Genomic DNA, 24,885 nt, shown 5'->3' on the forward strand with positions numbered 1-24,885 from the left:
CTGGAAACTCACTGTGGACGTGTCTCCCGCATGTGCCCATAGACAATTGTAAGCACATTACCAAAGTGTTTTTATAATAAATCAGTCGTTTTTAGTTCGAAAAGTTATATCAAAGTTTACCTTCCTCCCTCTATTTTACAGTGTACAGAGTTCTATGCTTGCATCCACCCTCAGGAGACCGCTCCGTCATCAGTTTAAAAAAAAACCCTGAAAACTGCCCATCATCCTCCTCCTCCCTAGCTTCTTCCCTCTGTACATCATGCCTATCTGGCCGCTCTTGCCTATTTTTCTCAACTTATCCCTTCCATATATCATGCCTACAGGCATGAGGTAATAAGGGGGGAAGCTATGGAGGCGGTTTTAAGTTCTTTTTTAAACTGGCTGATGACAGTGCGGTTTCCCAAGGGTGGGACACAAGCTCCTCACTGGACACAGACCTGGGAATACTGCAGAATAGAAAGAGGCAGGTAAACTTTGAGACACGTTTTCGTTAAAACTAAAAAAAATACTGCTTTATCTGAGGGAATGTGCTCACAATTGTCTATGGGGACATGGGGGAGACAGAAAGGGGTCCTGGTGTTCCCTTAAAAAAAAAAAATTTTAAAAGCATATTACCGTATATACTTAAGTAGAATCTGAGTTTTCAGCGCAAAAATTGTGCAGAAAAAAAAACCTAACTCAGCTTATACTGGAGTCTATTAAAAAAAATGAATATGGTACTCACCTTTCCGACAACTCTGCAGGTCCTCTTCATGCTTCGGATCCCTGTACTGCATAAACAATGGCTAACATCATTATGTCTGCCGGAAGCACGAAGAGCATCTGCGGGAACATCGGAAAGGGGAGTACAGGTTTTTTTTTGTTTTTTTTTAATAGGCTTGGCATACTTGGGGCAGGGGCTGGCCATCTATATACTGGGGGGGGGGGGGGGAAGGTCAGCGGATGGCAGGCTATATACTGGGGGATATGGGCTGGCAGGCTATATTCTGGGGGCTTGAACCAAAGAAATTCACTCCGGCACTGTATGACTTCTGTCTCTAGTCTTTATTCGTATAATCAAAACATTACATAATAAAAGTTGATAACATATGTGGCATCACCCTGTTAAAGAAACTTACGCCTCTCAAGTGTTCTGGATACTCTTAGTCATGGCATAGTGGCATGAGTGTCCACCCTAAGCTTATATTAGAGTCAATAAGTTTTCCCAGTTTTTTGTGTTAAAATAAGTTACCTTGGCTTATACTCAGATTGCCTTATACGCGAGTAAATATGGTACTTGTGGGGTACTTGTGCATCCTGGTGGCTACGTGCATCCTGGCACCTAGGTAATTATTTATACTGTTATTTATACAGTCATTCACCATATCAGATTTAATCATCATGTCTGTGACTGTGTTGAATCACAGTCCCCCTATAGGCCCAGGAGACAGAGTATATGCCACTGTGTATTGACATCCCATTGTCACTATGCCACCTCGATGTTTTATGTAACCTGTCCAGCATTAGTTGCTTTCCCCCCAAAAAAATTGTATGTTCCATACCCTTGATTGTGCATGTTTTTATGGTAATTGATTAATTTGATTAATAAAAACTTTTTCTGCTACATGCCTTTTCAACAATATAGTTTCTGTGCATATCTGATGTTTGTGTTTTGAGTAGGGTTAGTGCGAGTATATATGGTATATAGCCCCCTATATGGAAATGTATAAAAGCTGTTACTTTTGGAATTCAGAATGTGAAAATGAGTGTTTCTATAGGCAAGGGCTTCTAGAGAATAGAATTTGTATGAATAATTTCTTGGCCAATATTAAGGTACATATGCAATAATTATTATACCAACAATGTGCAGTTCTAGTACTTTATTTTTATTTGAAAGAAGTAAAGTAGACAACACATACCACATATCGAAATTCCGCCTGGCAGTTTTACCTTTCAAGAGAAACCGTGAATTTGCCACTTAAAAGATGAACAAATGGTATTTGGGAATCAGTATTAAAAGTGCTTGGACATTTTACAAAAAATAAAGACAAAACTACATCCTAGAAAGAATCATATCTTTCCATTAACATAGCTGAAGGACAAGCCAACACAACATGAAAATTAAAGCATACAGAAATAAAGCATTCATATGGAAATGTTTTGCTTTCCGACAATGGCAATTTCCAGAATGTAATGAGGTTTGGCAGAATTATTTGCCTTACTACACAAACCTAAGCCATGTATACAATTTTTAGAATTCATAGGATAGTTAATTAGATAACATATACTTTCAAGCAACATCATTGTGGCATAAAAATATAATTATTCCACTAAATAACCTTCCCGTGTCTGTTCCACAAATGTGAAGCACTAGCCGCATATTGTATGCTGACATTTGGCAACAAACAACGATCCAAGTAACGATCTAGGAAATGTCCTTTTACAGATAATCCCTTAATACAAATAATAAATTATTAGACTGTTATTAATTTAAGTACTGTATATAAATCTCACCTTAAAAAAGCCCACTGAAAAAAGTAATTATATTTTCTTTGCCATCTGACGAAGGAAACAAATCAAGACTGCAATTCTGGGGCTAGGAATCACGTGATACAATTTATACATGTTCTTACTCAGCAGATGCAGACTATTACATTGTAATGTACCCTACCTTAATATTGTTATGCCGGCAAACAATCCCAACATGTATGAAATGCCAAAATGATAATGAACATAGAAATCAAAATATTATTTTCAAATTGTTCAACCAGATCCCATCACTTGTGGCCTTTGACCAAATGCTTTAAAACCCAAAACCAAAGTTTACAATGTACAACCAAAATCAACAAGCCTGAAAACATTACCCACAAGAATGCTGAAAGATTGAAGATGTTTCCCTACTAATGTTTGTACAAATTTTCCATGAACATTCTGGGAAAAAAAAAAGCACCAGTAAAAAAAAAAAAAAATGGTATGAGGCCACCTGCCACACACACTGTATGCCAGTGTATAATGAAACAAGTGCTTTTTTTTTTTTTTAAATAACTGCATGCAAAAGGTGAATATTTTATTTTTAGGAGCTAAAAATAAATAACATTTACTGATGGGACAACATCTGAGGATAGAGAATTTGAAGTCAAAAGGGATTCTACAGGGAGATAAAAATTAAGCTGTGTTATCGTTTTTTACTCCCAGTTGCACCATTAGCAGGTTTGTTGAAGCTTCTGCTCATATGTGGAAAATTTACTGTTGGGGTTCTATTATTTGGACTGTACAACCCCAAATTCCTTGCAGCAACAGATTTTCTAAGAGGCTTAACACATGGAAAGGGGCTGAACACAGCCCCTTTAGGTGGATTTGCTAAAGTTCCACTGTCAGTTGAAAAACTGTGCGACTTTGATGGTCTTCTTGGCACATTCTGAATGACTTCTGAGCTGTCTACAGTATCATTACTGGGGTTTAGCTCCAATGTCTCCAACGTGCTCTGCACAAGTGTCACATTTGCATTTTCATCCATAAAAACAGGCTCTGGAGAGTGTCCGTCAGCCTTCATAACAGTCCTATCTAAGCGGCTTTGTCCAATTTTCACTGTTGGTAAACTATTCTCAATGTCCTCAGGTTCTTTCACTGCATCAACCTGATCTTTAGTAACTTCATTTTGCTCTTCTATCAGACCTTCTGTGTCTCCATAGCCTTTGGCCATTGCTATGTTTTGTTTATGAACCAATATATGGGTACGCCATGGTGAGTTCAGCTTTGCTTTTGATTCCATAGACTTGGAGGTTGGTGACTGGATAAGTGTATTTTTAGACATTCTGTTTAATTGCTTTAACTTCTTCCCAAGTAGCAGATGGTTTATTACTGGAGAATGATTAACTTGCGATGGCAGAATGTTGCTGACAGACCCCTTGTCTGAAATTATGTAACACATTTTAAGATAAAACATTTGTACAGGCACATTTCTAATACACATATTTACCATACCACATAGTGTCTACAATTATATATAAGTTGTGAATAGTAAGAGTGAATTTAACTAGGTGTTAGACTGTACATTTATTTGCACCAAAACACCCTCCACCAGTATCAACAAGTAATCACATATTTAAGCAGAAGTGCTGATTCAAGGAGATGTACCAAATTTCCAAGCTATCACCTAACTTAATGGCCCTAAATTACTGATAACCTATATGATCAAACAATTTATCTTATGGACGCCACAGAAGCAGGTAACTCTGGTGTAGTGTAGGGGCACTCCCGGCTTATTGTAGACACTGGTCTTGAAACAAGTGCAGGGCAGCTGCTACACTTCAGTCTAAGCCATCTGCTATCAGCTTAGTCTACTTTCATACTGCATTGTGTTTGCCAGGCCGTAGCGCCATAGACATCTATGGAGATGTAATACAAATATATACATGTCCCCACATGTGCAGTGTAGAAGATCTTAGACTCCAAACTACGGCCACTGACCAGCTGTTACATACTACAGACAAACTTTCAATAACTACATTTAAAAGAAAGATTTGAAAAGCAGATGATTTTAGACAAAAATATAAACATGGTAATCTTTTACATGGGAAACATCTTACATATAAACATTTATAATTTGCAGTTGTTACCACTATGTGCCATGATGTAGTAGAAATTAGTAATAAACCTACTGTTAATACAAAACAAGGGGAAAAAAACAAACAGTATAAGGCTGCATTTACAGGAAATGGGGGGGGGGGGCATATGTACAACCGCAAGCTTGCGGCTGTACCCAATTCCCCCATAGATGGCAATGGGTGCATGGAACGATACAGTGCAACACCATTCCATGAACGGGGAAAAGATAGGGCATGTCCTATCTTTCCTGTTGTGCACAGCTGTACGCTCTGCATCTTTAGGGAAAGCGGAGGGATAACCGCTCCTCCTCTCCAGCGTGCTGGATTTTTGCACGCCTTAGTGAAAACGCAGCCTAAGACTGTTATATGCTCATTTTGCCAAACTGCAAATGTTATCCAGATGTTTCATGACAAAAAGATGACCAGTCATTTTGGATAAAAACAAAACAAAGAAACAAAGATGTATTTTTCTAATAAATACCATTAAGCTGATCTCTAGTATCTAATGGGATCCCAGGATCTTTTTCTTCCTCGAGTCCTATGTTAAAAAATAAAACATGCAGGTAAGTGGAAATTATCTAAACAGAGACAAGATATTTATATTGCAACTCAGTAATAATAGTTATGTACTAAATAGCCTAGAATACAGGGGTTAGCAACATGCTGGGTAGGCCCGCTGCATCCTTTCAGCATTCCTGAATACAGATGACTGCTAAGTGATCTAATGGCCAGGAGATACTAGGTCACTATTATCTGTGACATGCAGGAAGGAAACCCTATTCAGGCAGTAGGAAAATAAGACTTAAAAATATTAAATACAACTAAAGCGACAAAAAAAAGTTAGACAAAAATAGTGCATACGTTTTTTTGTGGTTTTTGTACATCCCCTGCAACCCATGCACACAGACAATTTTCTGTGACATGGACACATTGTAGATGGAGGCATGCAATATTTTGTTTTATAAATAAATTGCAGCATGTCAAACTCTTACAAATTACTGCCACTTGTTATAGTCTGTCTGCAAAACGCCACCACTGTGCGTTTGTGTAAAGACATAACTGTAGGCACACTATGTCTCCATTTTGTGGCAATTTAAAGATGTCAGATCTCAGCTTTAGGCAGTAGGGTGCTGGTGAAAAAAAAAAAAGTTCTGTCACAGAAAGTCTGTAAGTGGAAAAATACACATTATTACTATGGGGAGATGAAGGGGACTACTGCAATTTAAATTTGGTTGAATTGTGTTACAACAAAAAAAAGTTAAAGGGCAGACAAGACCCTGGCTGCTTCCTTCCAAAAAAGCTCTTCTCCTAACTAAAGGTGTTATGTGGTATTTCAACTAAACTTCACTCATTTAAATACATCAGAGAAACTATACCGGCACAAACTTGGGTCAGATATGGCACAGTTTTATGGGAAAAAAAGCAGCCACATTTTTCAGTCCCCGGACAAGACCATTAAATTGTACTCTGGACCTGCATCCAAAGTACTTGGTCTTAAAGGGGCATTCCCATCTGTGTATTCATATTTAAAGTACAATATACAATTCATTGATTGCATATTATCATACAAATGTACCCATAGTAATATAATTTTCCATAGATGTAGCCATATTGTCCCTTAGAAACAAAATATCTGTCCTTGCATATGACCACCAGCAGCACTCTGGCAGCAGTGGCCAGACATGCACTATTGAGGCACCCAACCACCTGAATTCAGCGTTCATTGCCACAGGACAGCTGTGCTACATGCAGTAACTCCCAGTCATTTCATATGCAAAAACTCTGTTTCTTTGTGCAATCACTCTTTCAGAGGTGGTTGTATTCACGGACAACTTAGATTCAAAAGGGAAGGAATGACTACATTTATGGGAAATTATCTTCACAAATGTAATTTTTTTTTTCTTTAAACTAGTATTTGAAAAAAATGTATGTATATAGTAAATTTATGTATATAGTCAATGCCCAAAAGGAAATACTGCAAGGCTGCATTCACACAAATGTGCGATTTCTGCAGTTCTGTATTTCCGTGCTGTATGAGTCCATATATATGGATGCTTTTCATGCGTTTGCGTAAAGCAAACGTGAAGTATTTGAATTAAAAAAAAAAAAAAAAAAACAGAGCACAGTATTACCTGCTCTAATGTAAACCCGATTGAGTTGCTGCAGCTGCCTCTTCTTAATCCTAGAGTACTGCTGTTTGAGGGCATTTATGTCAGTTGTCATACGTTCCATCATCATACTATTAAACACAGCATGATATTCTCCTCGATAGGAATCAACTGCACCCGGGCTTAGCTCTGCAATGTTGCCAAGTTTTAAGCTTTGCTCCACTTTTTGATCTAGTGTAAACCAAGAGAAAGAATGACAAACGCGATTATATAAAGATATCTTATAACATTTTTTATCAAACAAATTCTGCCTAGTTTATGAAAATAAAGCTACTGCCTGCCATAGAGATCTGTATTCCAGCCTGTACAGTGTGCGTCTATGGAGGATGCTGAGCTCACATCTAAATTTCCCTGTGTTTGGTTAAACAGCTCTGGAAGTGAGGATTAACCCCTTCAATTACAGCTTGATATTTGAATATAGCGCTGACTACATACTAGTCAGAAAAAGAGCATGAAGGGTAAACACCTATTCACAGCTGTGTAAACAAGAGAAAAAGACCAGTTTTAATCTTCTAGAACCCACACGCAGCTTTTAGATGGTCTTTATATATGTTTTACCAAAAGTGCTTTCCATGAGATTAGAGCCACCATTCTTCGAAAAAAAAAAAAATTAAAAAAAAAACAAACAGACAGACTTATTGATGTTACTAAAGATTATGTCATTGAGGCCGGAAAGTCTCCAACACTCCAGCATAATGTCAAGCTACCTTGCCACCTAACTGCCACTGACAAAGCTATAAGTGCCCCCTCAGGAATAAGGGACTTGAAAGAGACCCTGGCTATGTGACTCACTGAGGAGCATTCTTGGGGGAAAGGTGAATGAGGGGGTTCAAAAAGAATCTGAAAGAGATCTCAAAGAGATATCAGCTTACTCATCACTCCTCCCTTAGAAATTCTCTTCAGTGTCACACACAACACAGGCAGCATCTCTCTCAAACCCCTCATTCACCGTTCCCTCGGCAGATGTAATAAAAGCCTATGGGGATTGGATGCAGCATATGGCGTTCCTCCTCAAGAGTGCTGAGCACATATGTCACTCAGCAGGAGGGGGGGGGAACCGATGAAGTCACTGTCCAAATAAGGACGATTTATACTCCTCTTCCCCTTGCATTCAGTTTCTGGCGGAGACTACAGCAGAGGACTCCACCAGATCAGACCTGGCCGTAGGTCCAACTTGGTGGATACTGCGGCCATATTTACCAAGAGGCAGAGCTTCAATGATGTACTCAATGAGGTTGTTTTAAGTTGGTAGTCTGCACAAAGGGAAAAAATGAAAAATCCTCTCTGTCCAGGCCCATCATCATAAAATATGAAGAAAACTGAAATAATAAATCTTTTTCCCCATTTACCTCTAATCTCCTTCTGATATTTCTGCAGTTCTGGAGTTAAAAATCCACTAAATGGGCCAAGACATCCAACAGAATTGGCATTTATGTCATCATCATCAATGTCATTTTCTTCATCACTGTCTTGCATTTTACTTGGGTGTCTGCAATGTTAAAAAGGCGATAAATAAAATATGGTGCTTTAAAGGATGCATTATGGGTTTCAAAACATAAAAGAACAGCTGAAGAGAGATTTGCCTAATTAAATTTATGTTAACATTTGCATTTACAAAATGCAACGTAAACGTGATATAAACCCATGTGTAGACATTATATTAAGACATGTATTTGTTAACAGTGAACGCATACGTTAACACATGCATGAACTATTGTGTTTGGTAATCACAAATGTGAACAGAAAATTAATTTGGCAAATCTCTCTTCAGTTGTTGCATTGAGTTTTGCAACACATGTATTAAACGCCACCTGTGAATGCACCCCGACTTTAGTTCAATAAATGCATCCTTCTAAAACACTTAATTTTAAAGTACAACTATGAAATATAAAAACTTTTGTCTAGCTCTGCAATACGCTAAAATAAGCAATTCTCTAATTTTCACTTGTTAGCTATGTGCATCCATTTGCCATCTAGTAGGGCTGTTACCTTGTCTCTTTTATTTGGTTGGTTACCATGGGAATCCGTATCCAGAAGGCGGGTGGATGCTGTTGGGAGGATTTTCTATTAGATGTGAACACTCCTGATCAGTAGCTGCAGGAGAATATCAGTCCCAGCAGCAACTAAAAAACTCTTAGACCTTGAGTGATGTCATAAGCATGTGATTGATCACATGCTTCAGGTCATCTAATTACACACCAAGAATGGTATGTAGCAGAGCAGCTCGTGTTTAAAGTTTTATTATAGTAGAAATGTCTACGTGTGAAAGTTTGAACGCACAAATAAAGAGAGCGCTCAGGCTTCCCATCCGTTTTAATGAATGGCTAACAGATTCTGCACACACAGCACAGTATGTATACAGTGAAACGTCTTTAAACAGGTAAGGGGTGGTCAGCATACAAGGGACAGCTTCCATAGAATATAATTGTGAGGTTGTCTTCTGGAGAGGTTTCACTGTATGCGTAACACACATTGTGATATTGCCATGTGTTCATCTTTTTATTTCTATGTAGGTGTTTTATATTGTAGGTGGACATGTTTTAATAAAATTTTTCTTTGTGATTTAGAAGATTACTGTAAGATGCAGAGCTCCAGTGCCCTGGTTTCTTTGACCTGCCCTGCACTAGATTTCGGTACAAGCAGTTCAGTGTCCTGTTTGGCTGGGTTGGTAGCTGATGTCACAACCAGGAGGTCCTGCCCACTTCAGGGAAAGCTTAGATGATCAATTAGCCTTATATCCCAAGATAGGAAGAAGCCAGATGCATAATACATGTATCAGTGGAATTGTCAGAGGCTCTTGCCAGCTGTGCTAAATTATTTGTCAAGTACATTTACAGTTACACTTTAAGTTATAAAAAAAAATGAGGTAATTTTCAGAAACACACCACTTTTATTTTAAATGAATATTTTATGTTTATGTATAAAGCACCATAAATTCCATACATTTGAAAATGTGTTTACATGCATAAAGTATACAGATGACCCTTCACAGCCTCCATCAACTACAACATTAAAGGAAATCTACCATTTGTTTTTATGAATTGTGAACCAAAACATACACCGAGAATGCTGTAGCTACACTGATGCAGTCACCTATCTTGTTTAATCACCGATACAAGTGGTTTTTGCTTAAAAAATAAATCTCTATCTCTCATAATATATTATAAAATATATATTATAAAATATATATTATAAAATTCAGAAGCCAGGTTGTCTGCCTGGGAAACCGGGGACATTCACTCATAAATCCAGACACCATGACTTTGGTAATCTTCTTTAAATTTGTTATCCATAGCCTCCTTTTTTCTCATATCAACTTTTAAAATTATGCTAGTGATAACCTAGCCTATCTGTGACCTAGCTTTACAGGTTGTTAAACTATGTTATCCAACCCCCTGTCTGCTCAGCACTTGTGTTATGAACACTTCAAGTGCTAAGGGAGAAAGAGCAAGGGTGAGAGAGAGTAACAGCCTGTAAAGCCAGATCACAGATGGGCTATGGTAGCCCCTCACGTTCATTAGCAGAATTTTAAAAGTTGATTTTAGAAGGAGGCCATGGATAACAAATGTAAGATTGTCACCGTACCTCAATCTATGATTAAATGCCCTGGTTTATCATGCTTGATGAGAGATTCCCATTAAACTCTACTGTCCTGTGGATATGTCAAAAATATTAAATCTAAAAATAACCCTTTTTAGGGTAAACCGGAAGCTAGTTCTTAGTGCTCACGGTCAAAGCAAATCTGAACCCCAGTTTTTAATAGAAATCTACCATATAGAAACTATTTACCCAAGAACCTTCAGTGGCAGATTCCCCAGGACACCGTGATGCTGGCTGTGTTCTTCATTAGTTAATTTACAGTCTATTTTGCCCTCAAAAGACGACTTTTTAAAATATGCAGATGAACTGCAAGTGCTTCAAGGGGCATCACCATAGCCCCTGCAAGCAACAGAGGCTCTGGCTATTACACATCACAGGCCCATGCATGTGCAGTAGCTCCTGTCGTGCCACCAGCTTTAGGGAAAGCTCTGTGCATGAATTCGGCATAGGATACTGAAAGCCAGGGGCACTCTGGGAGCTACTGCACATGCGTGGGCCGTTACCAGACCTTGCAGGGGCAATGGTGACACCCCAGTAGCACTTGAAGACAACCTGCATATTTAAAAAAGTATTTTTTTTTTAGGACAAAGGAGACTGCAAATTAACTTATAAAAGAACAAAGCCAGAATCACATTGCCCCAGGTAATCTGCCACTGGAGCTACATGGGCAAGTAGATTCCAGATGGCACATTTCCTTTAACCTCTTAGATGCTGCAGTTTATGGTAATAATGGCATTAAAGAATCTGTATTAGGCGCTACCTTATGACAAGTTCCTGTGGCTTATAACCATTAGAACTTTTCGTTGGACCCAAGGGAAAGTTGCATGAAGGTCCCAAAAAAACCCTTTGTTCTGGGGCCTGTGAGTTCTTAGTTGTGCCTCTGTGTTCAACAACAGCAAAACTTAAAGAGGACCTGTGGCCCTGAAATACAGCACTAGGAGCTGCTAAAGTAAGCAGCTCCTAGTGCTAAAACAAACGCAGCAGTGTTACAACATAAGGGTTATCAGAAACCTATTACAAACACTGCCTCTTCCCCGGACCGCCCCACTTACTCCATAGGCATGACGCGCAGCAGTCACCGCCCCTAATCGCGCTTTTAGAGTGGTCCAGCGTTTGTAATATACAACGCAGCAGTGTTATTTAGCGTTATTGAGGTTTCCGATAAGGCTAACATTGTAACACTGCTGCGTTTGTTTTAGTAAGCAGCTTCTAGTGCCAGGTCCTCTTTAAGAAGAACTCAATTCAGTATAGCTGTCATAATCATAGATTTTACGGCTTACCCGGAAAAAGAAGCAGACCTGACAGGAGCTGGGAAAGGTGTGATGTTATATGTATACTTCTCCCTTAGTTCAGCAAGTTGTGGAAATGGGAAAGTAGCCATCGAGTACACAGTCTACAAAAACAGACATATAAAAAAGGTTTTCCAAGTATCACAATAAATACATATGTAAAGCATGTTCTATTTGTTTCCTACAGTGTTTGTTTATAGGTTTAAACTACATTTCCCATGAAGCCTTGCATAGCAACTGTTTGTATAAAGCGCCCCTCCCCATTTTCTCCTATTGCAGTGCAGCCCAGTCAAGAAACGCTTGCACAGCCAGTATACAGCACTTTTCTCCCCATGTTACACTCATCTCCAGTGTTGTTTACCTACCTGGCAACCATCACTGTATCACTACAGACCCCCAATTCACTAGCAGGAGTGTTTCATCACAATATAGAAGACACACAAGATGAAGTGTCCTTAATGCGCAAATCTCAAAATGTAGATTTTTACTTTAAAGATGCTCAAGCTTCATTATCAAAACTGAACAAACATATACAGACAAATTCATGCATATTGCAATACACAAGTAAAGAGATGACATTACTTGTACTCTAAAGGTTTAAGCAATTTACAAAATCAGTGGTCATTTTCTGGCCAGATCCCCAGATTTGTGAGTAAGAAAGAGAAGTTATATAGTGCGGGGGGGAGAGGTTATACACTGTAGGGGATAGGAATTATACAGTGCAGGGAGGATTGGCATTATACAGTGAAAGTGGGGATGGGTATTTTAACACAAACCATAGTACTGTAAACACAGTACAGTAAATACAAACACATTACATTCGTGCATTATACATGTGCATAAACATGTACACAATGTACACATATAGATCAGACATCACACCTACTTACACACAACACAAAAACACATACACTGTGTTCCAAATTATCCAAATAATATCTCATATTTTCCAAAATTACCTATAAATTACAGTCATTGTAATTTTCCAGTCAGCAACTATTTGAGTAGAATTGAAATGTTTTTAACAGACTGCCTATGACAATAATATATTTAAAAAAAACAACTCAAAATTCATGGTTAAATTATTATACACAGCAGAAGTTTTCAACCTTTTCATTTTTATGAAAACAAAAAAAATGGTCATTTTATATTATTACAGACTGAAATGAAACCAATTCAGGTCAAAAATGTATTCTAGGTGATGGTACATTTGCACATAGGAAAGGAGCTTCTGAACGCTCTCATCCATTGAATTTGTAAGCTTCCCGCCATTATAGACACTCCTTCTGATGATGCTCCAGAGGTTCTCAATGGGGCTGATGTCAGGGGAGCATGGGGGCCACACCATAAGTTTGTCCCCTTTTTATGCCCATAGAAGCCAGAGATACAGATGTGTTATCTGCAGCATGAGATGGTGCATTATCATGCATGAAAATGATCTTGCTGCAGAATGCCCGGTTCTTCTTTTTGAACCATGGCAGGAAGGGCTGTTTGAGTAACTCCACATACATTATGGAGTTCATCTTTACCCCTTAGGTATGCTTAAGGAGCCAACAATCTCACTCCCCATGATGGCAGACCAAAACATTACTCTACCTCCTCCTGCTGGTGCCTTAGCTATGTTTGCATGGGGTGTCAATCAACCGGCCGTCCTCCACTCCATCCATCCGGACCATCGAGCGTTGCACGGCACACATTGGTGAACAAAACAGTTTTGAAGACACTCTTCTTGTATTGTTTGGACACTGGAGCAGCTTCTGCTTGTGTGCAATGGATAGAAGAGGTCGAAAGGATGGCTTACGCACAGCTGCAAACCTCTGAAGGACTCTGCATCTTGTTGTTCGGGGGACGTGGAGGCACCAGTAGCTTCAAAAACTTGTCTGCTGCTATGACAAGTCATTTTTGCAGCTGCTCTTTTAACCTGACATAATCGCCTGTTGAAAAGAGTCCTCAATTCTCCCTTATCAGCACGCAGTTGTGTGCTGTGAATCAGTTACATACTTTTTGATTCTGCGATGATCACGATGAAGCGTCTTGGCAAATTTGACCTAGACACTCCTCAATTTGTTGCTTCTCAGCAGCCGACACATCCTTTTTCTTTCCCATTGTGGCTGAAAATGTAGGCTGCTTAATAATGTGGGACAGACTTCTTAAGTAGTCTTGCCTTTAATTGGACACACCTGCCAAACTAACTAGCACAGGTGTCTGCAATTGCTTTCAGTGATATAAAGAGCCCTGACACACAGTAACATCAATGAGTTTAACTAACAAAAAAAATAACTCTTACCGTATCACTTCTAAACAATTTTTGCATAATAATTTGGAACACAGTGTAAACATCAGAAACACACTTACATACATAGTTTTCACATGTGTTTCTGATGAAGATCAGGGCACTCACTGCGGGCTGAGTAGTAGCTGGATCCGGCTCACATGCGCTTCCCTGCCCCTCCACCTCCTGTTCCACTGATGTAGCAGAGCTTAGCAAACACAGAGGAGGGGGAGAAACTGCTACAGTAATATACAGACCGCAGCACAAAGCAGGAAACTTCTCCCTCAGCCCAATGCTGCCAAGTGCCCATGCCCCTGTCCCTCCCGCCTGTCTCCTCTTCATTGGGTCATGTGACAAAAGCCTGTACCGACTAGCTGAGATCCAGTCACAATCTTCTATCGGGCCTCTCGAATCTGTCTGGGCCGGGAGCTACAGCCTCTTCATGTCACTGCTGTAGCTCCTGGCCCAGACAGATTCGAGATACGAATTTATATGCATCAGGGTATTTTCTAGGAGTAAAACTCCTCTACATGCGTCAGACGCTTGTAGAGGCGTTAATGCGATCTCTGTGTGGCACCCTACCGCACGGTATATAACAAAGAAATAAAACATGCTCTATCTTTCCCGTTCTTAAAGCCATGCACCGCTATTTCCTATGGTAAGGGAGCAGCACTCACCCCTCCTCCTCTGCAGCGCGCCGAAGCATGCTTGCACGTCCATGTTAATTTAGTCTAACAGTGTATGTAAGGCAGCACACAAAAAGGTGCAACGTTTACCATTTACACGCCTTTGTGTGCATCACTATTTGCACCAATTATTCAACTGTGCATAATATAATCAACTATATATCTTAGAAAATAACATTTTTCATTTTGCTAATAACCTGCATCAGTTCATTGCTGTCTATCAGGTTGTCTTCAAGCATTTCCTGTGTCAATCTCCCCATTGTACTGTAGAATTCATCTGCATCTTGGCAACATTCGATCTGCCTGAAACAGAACAGTAATAATTTATTACTAATATAAGTCATAATTATTAAAATACTACCGTAGTTAAAACATTCTTTCAGAGTTTTCATTAACTTCAATTTGCCCTAGAAACAAGACACAAGCAAGTTTCTTGTATATCACGTTACCACAAATTATCTAGTACAAATATCACAGAATACAAATCACCAAAAGAATCCGTGCATTCAGCAAGTGTACAAAACTTTTAACTGTAAAGCAAGTAAAAGTGTGCATTTATCTGCAGACTACAACTTCATTATGTAATTCAATATGTAGTGTACAGTTTGCATTAATTGTTTATTCAGTCTTTTACTACAAATAAAAGCAATGAAAAATGTGGTCATGTAACATGAATATTATAAGATGGGGGGGGGGGGGGGGCACTCTCAGTCACATTCTATTTGTACCACATTTTAACACATGAACACAACTGAAACGTTTCCTGGGACACAACCAATAAACCTCAGTTATGTGGCTGATAACACCTTGTGCCATTAACGGGTGGGACAGACTTGCATGGCAGTGACAAAGAAATTGAAATCTGTCAGGAGTTGGACCTGCCAAATTGTGGCCTCTAACACTGATAACTATTGGATCACTTGTAAGCAGGGGCGTCACTAGGTCAAAAGATCCGCGGCTCGTGCCCCGGATCTCCCTGGGTCAGCAGTACATTTGTCTCGCTGTCCGGGCATCATCCTCTCTCATCACGATTCGTGTCCTCTGGACATAGATCGTGATGAGAAGCTTCACAGTGCAGAGTGTACACTGCTTTCCCTGCAGGACCTGTTATGATGTCACGATCACATGAGCTGTGTGTGGGGGGACATTACAGGGGAGCTGTGTGTGGGGGGACATTACAGGGGAGCTGTGTGTGGGGGGACATTACAGGGGAGCTGTGTGTGGGGGGACATTACAGGGGAGCTGTGTGTGGGGGGACATTACAGGGGAGCTGTGTGTGGGGGGACATAAATGGGGACATTGCAGGGGGGCTGTATGGGGGATATTACTGGGGGAACACTTCTTGGGGTGTGTTCACACGTGGCAGTAGGATGGGGCCTTGGTTTGCTCACACATGAGTTTCCAGTGATGGTTATGTGATGGATAAGGGCACCTGGTGTCTTGTATTTGTTTAGATGCAAACCTGTGAGCGCAGCCTTACAGTATTTTGGGAGAGTGTTAGGGCAGAAGCAGGATACCACCGTCAGGGTGTGTTTACGTGTTGCAGTTTTAGGTGCAGTTTTGTCAATTTAACAGGTGAAAGACATGATCTGAACGGGTGAATTTGAGTTTGAAGGGGAAACCTGTTCCACAAATGTTGTTCACTTAAAATAACAATACTGCACCTAAAACCACCTCAAAGCTGATTGCGATGCATTTTTAATTGCAACATGTTAACGCGCCTTCAGAGAACCAAGATATTGGGACAGTGAAGGACATGTGGTGATGCCTAATAGTGAACTGGACATGTCACCAGCAGTCACTGTCTGTAACACGTAGGGATTTCTCCTGTGTTTCTGTAGCTGTATATACCCTCAATAGCATAACGTTATTATTGGCAGAACCAAAATGTTAGGGAGGGTATGTACAGTAGCGGGCATTACTGAAAGTGCCATACACATGCATTGGGGCCCGTGCCCCGGATCTTTTACCTGCAACGCCCCTGCTTTTAATACACATTCAAGAGCACATTTACAGCAATGAAAGCACAATCTGCAAGGAAATATGCTGTCTGAGGAATAAAGCATAATAGGTTTTTTTTACACTGATCATTGGATGTGAGGCTACCTACCACATGGGAATATTATGCAATCTAAGTCTTATGACTGAACTAGCGGCACTACAGTTAAGACTAAAATAAGGATGTGTGCTAGCTTTGTTCTTAAAGCTAGCACATACGACTCATTCTCATCATTTTATGGACCACAGAGTGAGACACATATAGTTGAGAGAATACAGATTCTATCCATTTTCCCCCATGCAGTCATATATTTCAATCACTTGGGGTAACGGGTTGTGGCCTGTGGAAGCATTATTGGTTGTGTGTCAGAAGCATTCTAGCAATTTTAATACAGTTCTGTCCATGCAAGTTATCCATAGGATTATAGCCACCATTCTTCTAAACAGTGACATGATATATTTCATTCAACTGTAAGTTATTTTATTTCATTTCATTGTATTCTATACATTGGATCTTTTAACACCTACTCTTTTATGAATAAAGTATTTTAGTTTCTTTGGGAGAAGAGTCAATTGATTAATTTCATTGATGTGGACACTCCATCTAAATATAGTACTTTGAGTCAGCGCCACCTATTCTGGCTATTTTTTCTCTCTTTTATTGCTTATCAATACCGGACCACCATGATGGTGGTTCCGGCCCTGTTCTTAATGCCAGAGGCAGCTACCTTCGTACATCCAGAGCCAAGAGCCATCACTACATCCCCTGCATGGGACAATCTGGCTATACCAAAGTGGTAAAAAGGTGAGCAGCCCCGCTGCAGGCCTTTCTCCATCACTCTATATCTACAATGAAGTTATCACCTGAGGCACTGTCCTTTTGTCTGTTGTTTTGTCTCATATATTCTTCTAAAAAAGACTATTACTGCTGACCCTAAGGGAGGAGTGAGGCGGAAGGTTGATTTCTGTTTTTTATCAATTCTCTTTTTATTAAATTTTTTAAAATAGGATGAATACAATGTACAGTAGCATTTTTGTTTGTTCAATACAAGAATACAGAGTATACCAAGAAATACTTCACTGAATCAATTGTACATACATATTCAGTATTGTTCGCGCCATTAGGCTAGCGGGTACCTGCAAGCGAGCTAGTCGCTTTTGGGGACAAAAGGTACCTGGTTTTGCTCGTGACATTGCAAAGAATTAGTAACAACGCAAGTAACTATCAACAAGTTGATTTCTGTTCACTCTTCCTCTGCTCTGGTAAATGATGTAGCAGAGCGGAGTCACACACAACCTCTCAAAATGTCCTACCCCTGATAACAGCCCCTGGGAAAGTAAAAGGAGCTGTATATATTTGCAGTTGAATATTGGCAAACGGTCCTAGATCAATGTGACAGCATGGTGGTAGCAGTGAGACCAGTCAATCAGGAACAGGGAGGCAGGGCAGTTCAGGAAATAATGAAAATATGCAGGATTCACTCAGTGTGACTGCACTTATTTTTTTAACACTGCCGCCATGAAAAGCAACCAGGGATAAGGGCATTGCTTTTTAATCATAGCTTTTTTAATGAAGTATTTATTTTGAGTCCAGTTTATTAATGTATCACTTGCGCAGACATGCCTCTCAGTGCTTGACTAAGTTCTCTGTAGTTCTTTGTGCTGGTTGCCCCTTCACCCTAGCAGAATGTGAGTTTCAACTGGAGGCGGTGTGTGCCGAGGGAAAATTACAGGATGCAGCTCTCTGTACAGGGGAATGGAGGTCAGGTACTGGTGTAACTGCTGCCTTGAGTCTCACAGGCAACATTAGTAAATAATTACTAATGCAATGCAATGCTTTACTTTACAGAGAAATGAGCAGGGGGGGGAAATGGGATGGGTAGAAGGCAACAGTCTCCTCCTGGCTCAAATTCCCCACTTCAGATGCTAATTTGCATATTTTGATTTAACAAAGATTAATGTATGGATCAACAATATAAAAAGCTTGGATGGAATCCTTGTGTGCTGCTCTAAAATTGGTGAGGTCAGAATTTGTGAGAGGTTAACAGCTGAATGTTTCCTTTAAGGGGGTTTATGTGACTTAATACAATAAATGACAAATAAAGTTATCCCCATGCGTAGTGCAATTAGTGATGGAAGTTCTGCCATCAACTCGACACACAAGGGAACTAGGAGGTGGTCAGCAGGGGTTGACTGGTGTTGCAACGCTAGCAATCAACTACTAAAGTTTACAATATATACCTATGTTACATAGAAATTGTATTGTAAAAGAATAATTAAAAACTTACGCTCCAAGCTTTGCCCAAATGGCCAGTGCTACTCTTAGGATGATCTCAGACCCCTCAAAGAACACAGAATCCCAAATTTTAAGGACAGTATGGTTTGGAAGACAGGTTGCAAAAAGAGTCAAAAACCACTGCATAGTAAAGACATTAGTGAGAGGCGGTTCATAGCCACCTGTAATAAATAAAACAAATATATTTTTACTTAAATTTGAATAAGAAAATATTACATAATTTGTTTTAATTTTCCCTAGTTTTATCAAGCCCATTAATCTGTGCTATGTCTCCCAGACACCCACTCCAGTCCTTCATACATCACAGGAGTAACATACAACCCTCACAGATACTTCTTCCTAAAAAAAAAAATGACTTAACACACATGTGAAAAGTAGCTACTGTATTTACTCGAATATAGGTTATCCAGAGTATAAGCTGATTTACCCAATTTTAACACATAAAACGAGTGAAACCTATTGACGAGAGTATAGGCATAGGGTAGGAAATGCATTGGTCACAGCCACCAGCCAGTATAAAGCTGACCAGCCCATATACTCCACAATATAACCTGCCAGCCCCTGCAGTGTATAGCCAGCCCATCCCTCCCACGATATAGCCTGCCAGCCCCTGCCTGCCAATCCTTTAATCAAAAAAAATTAAACACTGTATTCACCTTAATGACACCCCCCAATAGCTCCTTTCCTTGCTTGGGACGCTCAGATGCCTCTTTGGGTCCTTCGGCTCCTCCTCAGGTCCCCGTGCACGTCCGACAAACACAATGATGTCAGACCCTTGCCGGCATCCTTGTTTCTGTATTGCCGGTGTCATGAGGTAACCTGAAGGACCCGAAGCATCAGTAGCAAGAGGACCACCTGTGGGGTCGCGGGAAAAGTGAGTACAGTGTTAATTTCTTTAGACTCTAGTACAAGCAGAGTTAGGTTTACAATTAGGCTTATTACAAGGTCCATTAACACCTTAAGGACATGGCCTAAAATGGCCGTCAGGACACATATCTTTTGGAATTTGAGCAGGAAAAAACGTAAAAAGGTCTAACTTTTTAAATCTAACATATAAAAGGGCAAATAAAAGCTTGTTTTTTTCAGGAAGATTTGTATTTTCCAATGGGTTTACTTTTATGGTAAAAATAGCATGAGGATTCAAATTTATTACCCCTTTTCTGAAACCGTACAGAATAAAACAGCTGTTTTGCCGCTTGTGTTTTTAATTTAAACATTTACTCATAATAAACATGATATAATTATTCTATTGGCAAGTACAGTTAAGGAAATACCAAACATGTATAGGTTTTCTTATATTTTACTAAAGAAAATAAAAACTCCTCTTTATGGAAACGCATTTGCCCAAGTGGCGCTATATACTGAGAACTTTAACTTTTTTATTCCTCAATCAAAATAGGGTTATTAAAGCTCGTTTATTGGAGGAAAAGGTAGCATTAGATTGGTACTATTATAGAGTACATCTGACTTTTTGATCTCTTTCTATTACATGTTTTTGTCATGTTTTTATATACACCTGACAATACAGGTATAATAATGTACCTGGCCAAGGTTGCTAAAGACGTGACAATACCAATTTTGTGTTTAGGCGTAATGTTAATTATTTTATATACAAGTATATATAGGGAAATGGGAGGCGTGTTTTATTTTATTCACGTATTTACATTTTTTAAATTTACTTTATTTTATTTTACTGTCCCACTAGGGGACTTACACCCGGGATACCTTGATCCCTTTATATTTCTGTATTGCAATGTATTGTATCTGAGTGATTTACTGATAGTTGGCCTATTAGATCCAGTCTTGAACTGGATCTCATAGGCAACCGTATATGGCAGACAGGGAGATCTTTGTCAGACCCCTGGCTGCCATGGAAACCCATGATTGCGCTCCCTCTTAGCAGTTGTGTTCAAACTCGATCGCGGCAGTTGACTTAAACTGCGCAGGAGGTAGTGATCTCCATGTCGGGAAGACACAGAATGGACCAGGCTGTATGTAACAGCTGGTCTCCTCATGCGGATCGCACTGGCACACTGGCAGTTCCATAGACGTTATAAATTGGCCGCTGATTTATATCGTCTCGCATCCTTAAGGGGTTAATACAATTGTAACAAAATTTCAATGGCAATGCATATTTAGGGCAAGTTTAATTATAGTTATTCTTAAAAAAAAAACAAACAAAAAAAAAAAAAAACCCACTTACCCCCACTTTCTCTATTTGCGGTTTTTTGAAGCACATCCAAATGGTGCGACAGGTCTGTCAGCTTCAGTCTCAAGAGATCCCTAAACACAGCCATATCCACCGATAGTGCCCGCAGATTATTGACAAAGTAACTATCTGGCAGCACTTTGTCTATGAGATAAATCATTATCTGTATTGAAAGACAAACAATGGTTATGCTTAGACAAATAAAAAGAAACTTAATGATAGGTTTATGGTTCATGCGACATAAAGCATGCCTGCTGTTGTATGTGTCCATACCTGCAATTGAATACACGTGGAACCAAACATAGAATATAAGGCGCCTAGTGTTAATGAAAATAGAGTGGATGACAACCAGTAAATTATGAGTACCGTATATACCCGAGCACAAGCCGAGGGTGTAGTATACATCCAGCCTGCCCCCCCCCCCCCCCGCAGTTTACCAAACAGATTTAAAAAAAAAAAAAAACAACTTAATACTCACCCTCCGGAGTCCTGGATGTCCGTCGTTCGATGTTCCCAGTCGCGGCTCCCGGCGGCTTCTCATGAAATTGGCCGTCCGTCGCACATTACGATGCAGCGCTGTCGCCGCTGATGACGTCATCAGCGGGACACCGCCGCATCACAGTGTGCGATGGCCGGCAGATCATATGGACGCGCCCCTGACGGCTAGAGAAGAGGAGACACAGGGAGCTACCGGAAGCCGCGACGGACATCGGAGACACCGGAGGGCGAGTATTAAGTTTTTTGTTTGTTTTTTGACTTGTGTATAAGCCAAGGTGAGGTTTTTCAGCACATTTTTTTTGCTGAAAAACTCGGCTTATACACAAGTATATACGGTAGTTAATTGACAACACTGCTAAATCTAGATACATTCAACAATGGCTGTGATCAGATAGAAATATTGAGAGGAATTATGTATTATTTTTAACAAGATAAAACAGTCATATGAATTTTGTTTAATATTAATTTTAACTTCCTGCGTCACTTGATCTTTGAAATATGGTACTTTAGAGGAGCTTTGATGAAATTAACACATGACTAATGTTTTTTCTTCCATGAGTTACACGTTTGGAGTTCTCCATGAATAATTAACAAAGACAAGCACTTTGACTACGAAACGTTGCCAGGTGATATCATCTCTCGAGCGTTCATTAAGTGCATTTTAAGAGACTCAGCAGTTTCTATTGCACCAAAGAACATACTGTTGGTCAGTACCCTATGTACTGCATAAAAATAAAAAGTTTTGTATCCAGCTTTCAGAAATATACAATACTATAGAGAACTGGTCACCCAAACTACTTGTTACCTTAGGTAGAGTATGAAATATCCTTTTTAGGATTTCCTCTTTTGTGTGAAATCAAGTACATGAAAATGAGAATAATCATATTTTTCCTGAGAAGGTGCAGGGAGAGGTTCATTTTAGATGTCACCATGTTCAGATCATAAAACAAACATGGTTGGAAGTGCAAGCTGCAGATAAAAAACCAATTTGTGCAAATTTGTTTAATTGTCTGTATTACTGTAACTCAACCTGTTGTGATCTGAAAGATTATCTTCTGCTTAATATAACACAAAATAATCTTTGTAGGTACCATAGAACCAAAGATAGAGTCATTTGAAACGAAATACCCTTCCAGACTCTAAACTTGACTCACCTGAGACAAATATGACTCTGCTCATTTTCACATGACCATTTTGTGGATTTCAGGAGTGTACCCCAAAACTAACCATAGTTCTGGTAAACGGATTCTTCCCAGACAATGAACGTTCTATTCTGGAATTACACTACCTCAACCACTGGCACCTATCCGGATCTACCAGCCAGGGGTTCCACACTATCCTTTTCTGTAGGTTTTCTCCACCAGAGCAGAGTATTGTTGACCGTTCCAGGAATTTTTACTGTCTTGTCCAAATGGCTTGGATTTTAGTCCCAAATCCTTAAAATCAATGTCTGTAAAGTCCTGGTGTGGGAACGAAGCTACACGCTGTATGCATGCTATCAAAGATTTTCATGGCCTCTCTTATGCTACAGTAAGTTTACTTTTGGAAACTGGTTATCACAAAATGTAATTTTGTTTGTTTCTCTAATGGAAAGAACTTTGGTTTAAACTAGTAGAATACCCTAAAAATTATTTTTCTGTGCCCGGAATCAGGTCTGATTACTTGGAGTCCACCATCCATCCTGTAGTTAGATGTTCTGAAGAATCTGGATAGGAGTGACTGTGTGGAGTTTCAATTGTGGATTCGTTTTGGCAGATATTAACAGGTTGCCTAAACAGAAGACAATGGGGAACATTTACTATGGCGTTTCCGCCAGTTTTGTGGCGCTCTCACCACATGTTCTGCTCTCAGACCTATTTATTAGCTGGCGGCGCCAGAAAAAATGACTTTTTCCGTCTGCTCCGAAAAGGGGCGTGGCTTGGGCGGAGTGGAAACTCAGACACAATTAATATGTGTCGCACCCCTTTTTGGGCGCTGTAAACTGGCGGAAAGTAGACCAAAAGAAAACTGGTCTAGCAAGAACTGTTGGACACATTTCTGGTGCTCGGGACAGATTTTGGTCCCGGGACAAAAAATAGTCTAGGCGCCAGAAATGTCTCTGCACAGCTCTACAATATTAAATGTCTATCTTCTTTCCGAGAGCAGGTCGGTAACAAAGCCAATGCAGACACCGACACTAAGTAAATGTCCCCCAATAAGTATCTTTTTTTGGATCTGGGTAATCACTTCCACCATTACTTTTGTGAAGATCCTTTGTAGAAGCTCCTCTTCTGGGGAAATTATTAAACAAATCTCTTTCTGAACTCTCTAGACATCAAAAGTCATTTCTCTGGATATTTCTACTCTAAAACAAGGACTTTTAACCCATTCTCTTTGTAAATATACATCAGGCAGTCATGAAGGGATGTATGGAGAGGTGTCACAGACTACACCTGCTGGGAACTTCTGCGATTTTAAAAATGATGAAAAAAACCCCAAAACATTCAAATCACCCCCATATGCTAGAACACCTATAAAAATACATGCATAAAATCATAAACATATTAGGTATGGCCGTGTCCCAAAAAGTTTATAAAAGTTTTTAAAAATATAGTGATATAAAAATATTATTATTATTATTATTATTATTGCCGGTAATGAACCCTGTAATGAAAAATTACGCTTAAATGTCTGAAAAGCCACTTTTTCACCATTTTGCCTCCAATAAAATTTTTTATAAAAAAAGTGATAGAAAGATTGTATACATATGATACAATTGGGGTCTGAGCCTTAGCAAGGAAAACCACGTGACTTTACTGGTTGTAAAAGCTAAACTGCTGTGTCTTGCCAAACTTGAGCTTCACGTCACAACAAAATACAATTCTGGTTTAAGTAGTAGGAATACAAGTCTGGTTCAAGTAGTTTTGCCTACCTTAAGTGCATCTCCTTCGTTGCCCTCCATCACTTCCAGTATAAGGGCAGCAAGAATATTAAATCCTTGGCAGTAGCCTACAATCTTGTTCCATCTGGCATAAGCCAAGAGCACACGTTTAAGCACTACTCTATCCTGTTCCGCTTCCTGCCCACAATAGGAACTGCAACCTGTTCTGTGGAGATCCTGAAATAAATCAGATATACTAATGACAATTATTAATCAACTTTGAGAAAATAACTTAAAGGGGTATTCCAGGAATATGAACGCTTGATACAAAAACCCATGCTGCTTTAAATATAAGTAACTCATTAGTCACAAAATGGAGCTTAAATATTTTGATTTTATGATTCACAAAATTTTATGGCCTCT

At 39.5% G+C, this 24,885-nt stretch overlaps 1 protein-coding gene across 3 annotated transcripts in view; it reads right to left on the reverse strand.

The window, feature by feature from the left end:
• Positions 1-1,844: 1,844 nt before the first annotated feature.
• The window catches only part of TBC1D30 (TBC1 domain family member 30), a 51,589-nt gene continuing 28,548 nt past the window's right edge, over positions 1,845-24,885 (reverse strand). For all 3 annotated transcript variants that reach the window (XM_072146632.1, XM_072146633.1, XM_072146634.1), the window contains 9 exons: positions 24,514-24,699; positions 21,099-21,267; positions 18,888-19,056; positions 14,799-14,904; positions 11,635-11,747; positions 8,104-8,243; positions 6,719-6,925; positions 5,068-5,124; positions 1,845-3,891 (listed from right to left, as the gene is read on the reverse strand). In XM_072146632.1, coding sequence (XP_072002733.1) covers positions 3,155-3,891; positions 5,068-5,124; positions 6,719-6,925; positions 8,104-8,243; positions 11,635-11,747; positions 14,799-14,904; positions 18,888-19,056; positions 21,099-21,267; positions 24,514-24,699 — 1,884 coding nt within the window. In that variant the 3' untranslated portion in view covers positions 1,845-3,154. The remainder of the gene's footprint in view (positions 3,892-5,067; positions 5,125-6,718; positions 6,926-8,103; positions 8,244-11,634; positions 11,748-14,798; positions 14,905-18,887; positions 19,057-21,098; positions 21,268-24,513; positions 24,700-24,885) is intronic.

This window comes from Engystomops pustulosus, chromosome 4 (genome assembly GCF_040894005.1).
Source record: "Engystomops pustulosus chromosome 4, aEngPut4.maternal, whole genome shotgun sequence".
NCBI classification, from domain to species: Eukaryota; Metazoa; Chordata; class Amphibia; order Anura; family Leptodactylidae; genus Engystomops; species Engystomops pustulosus.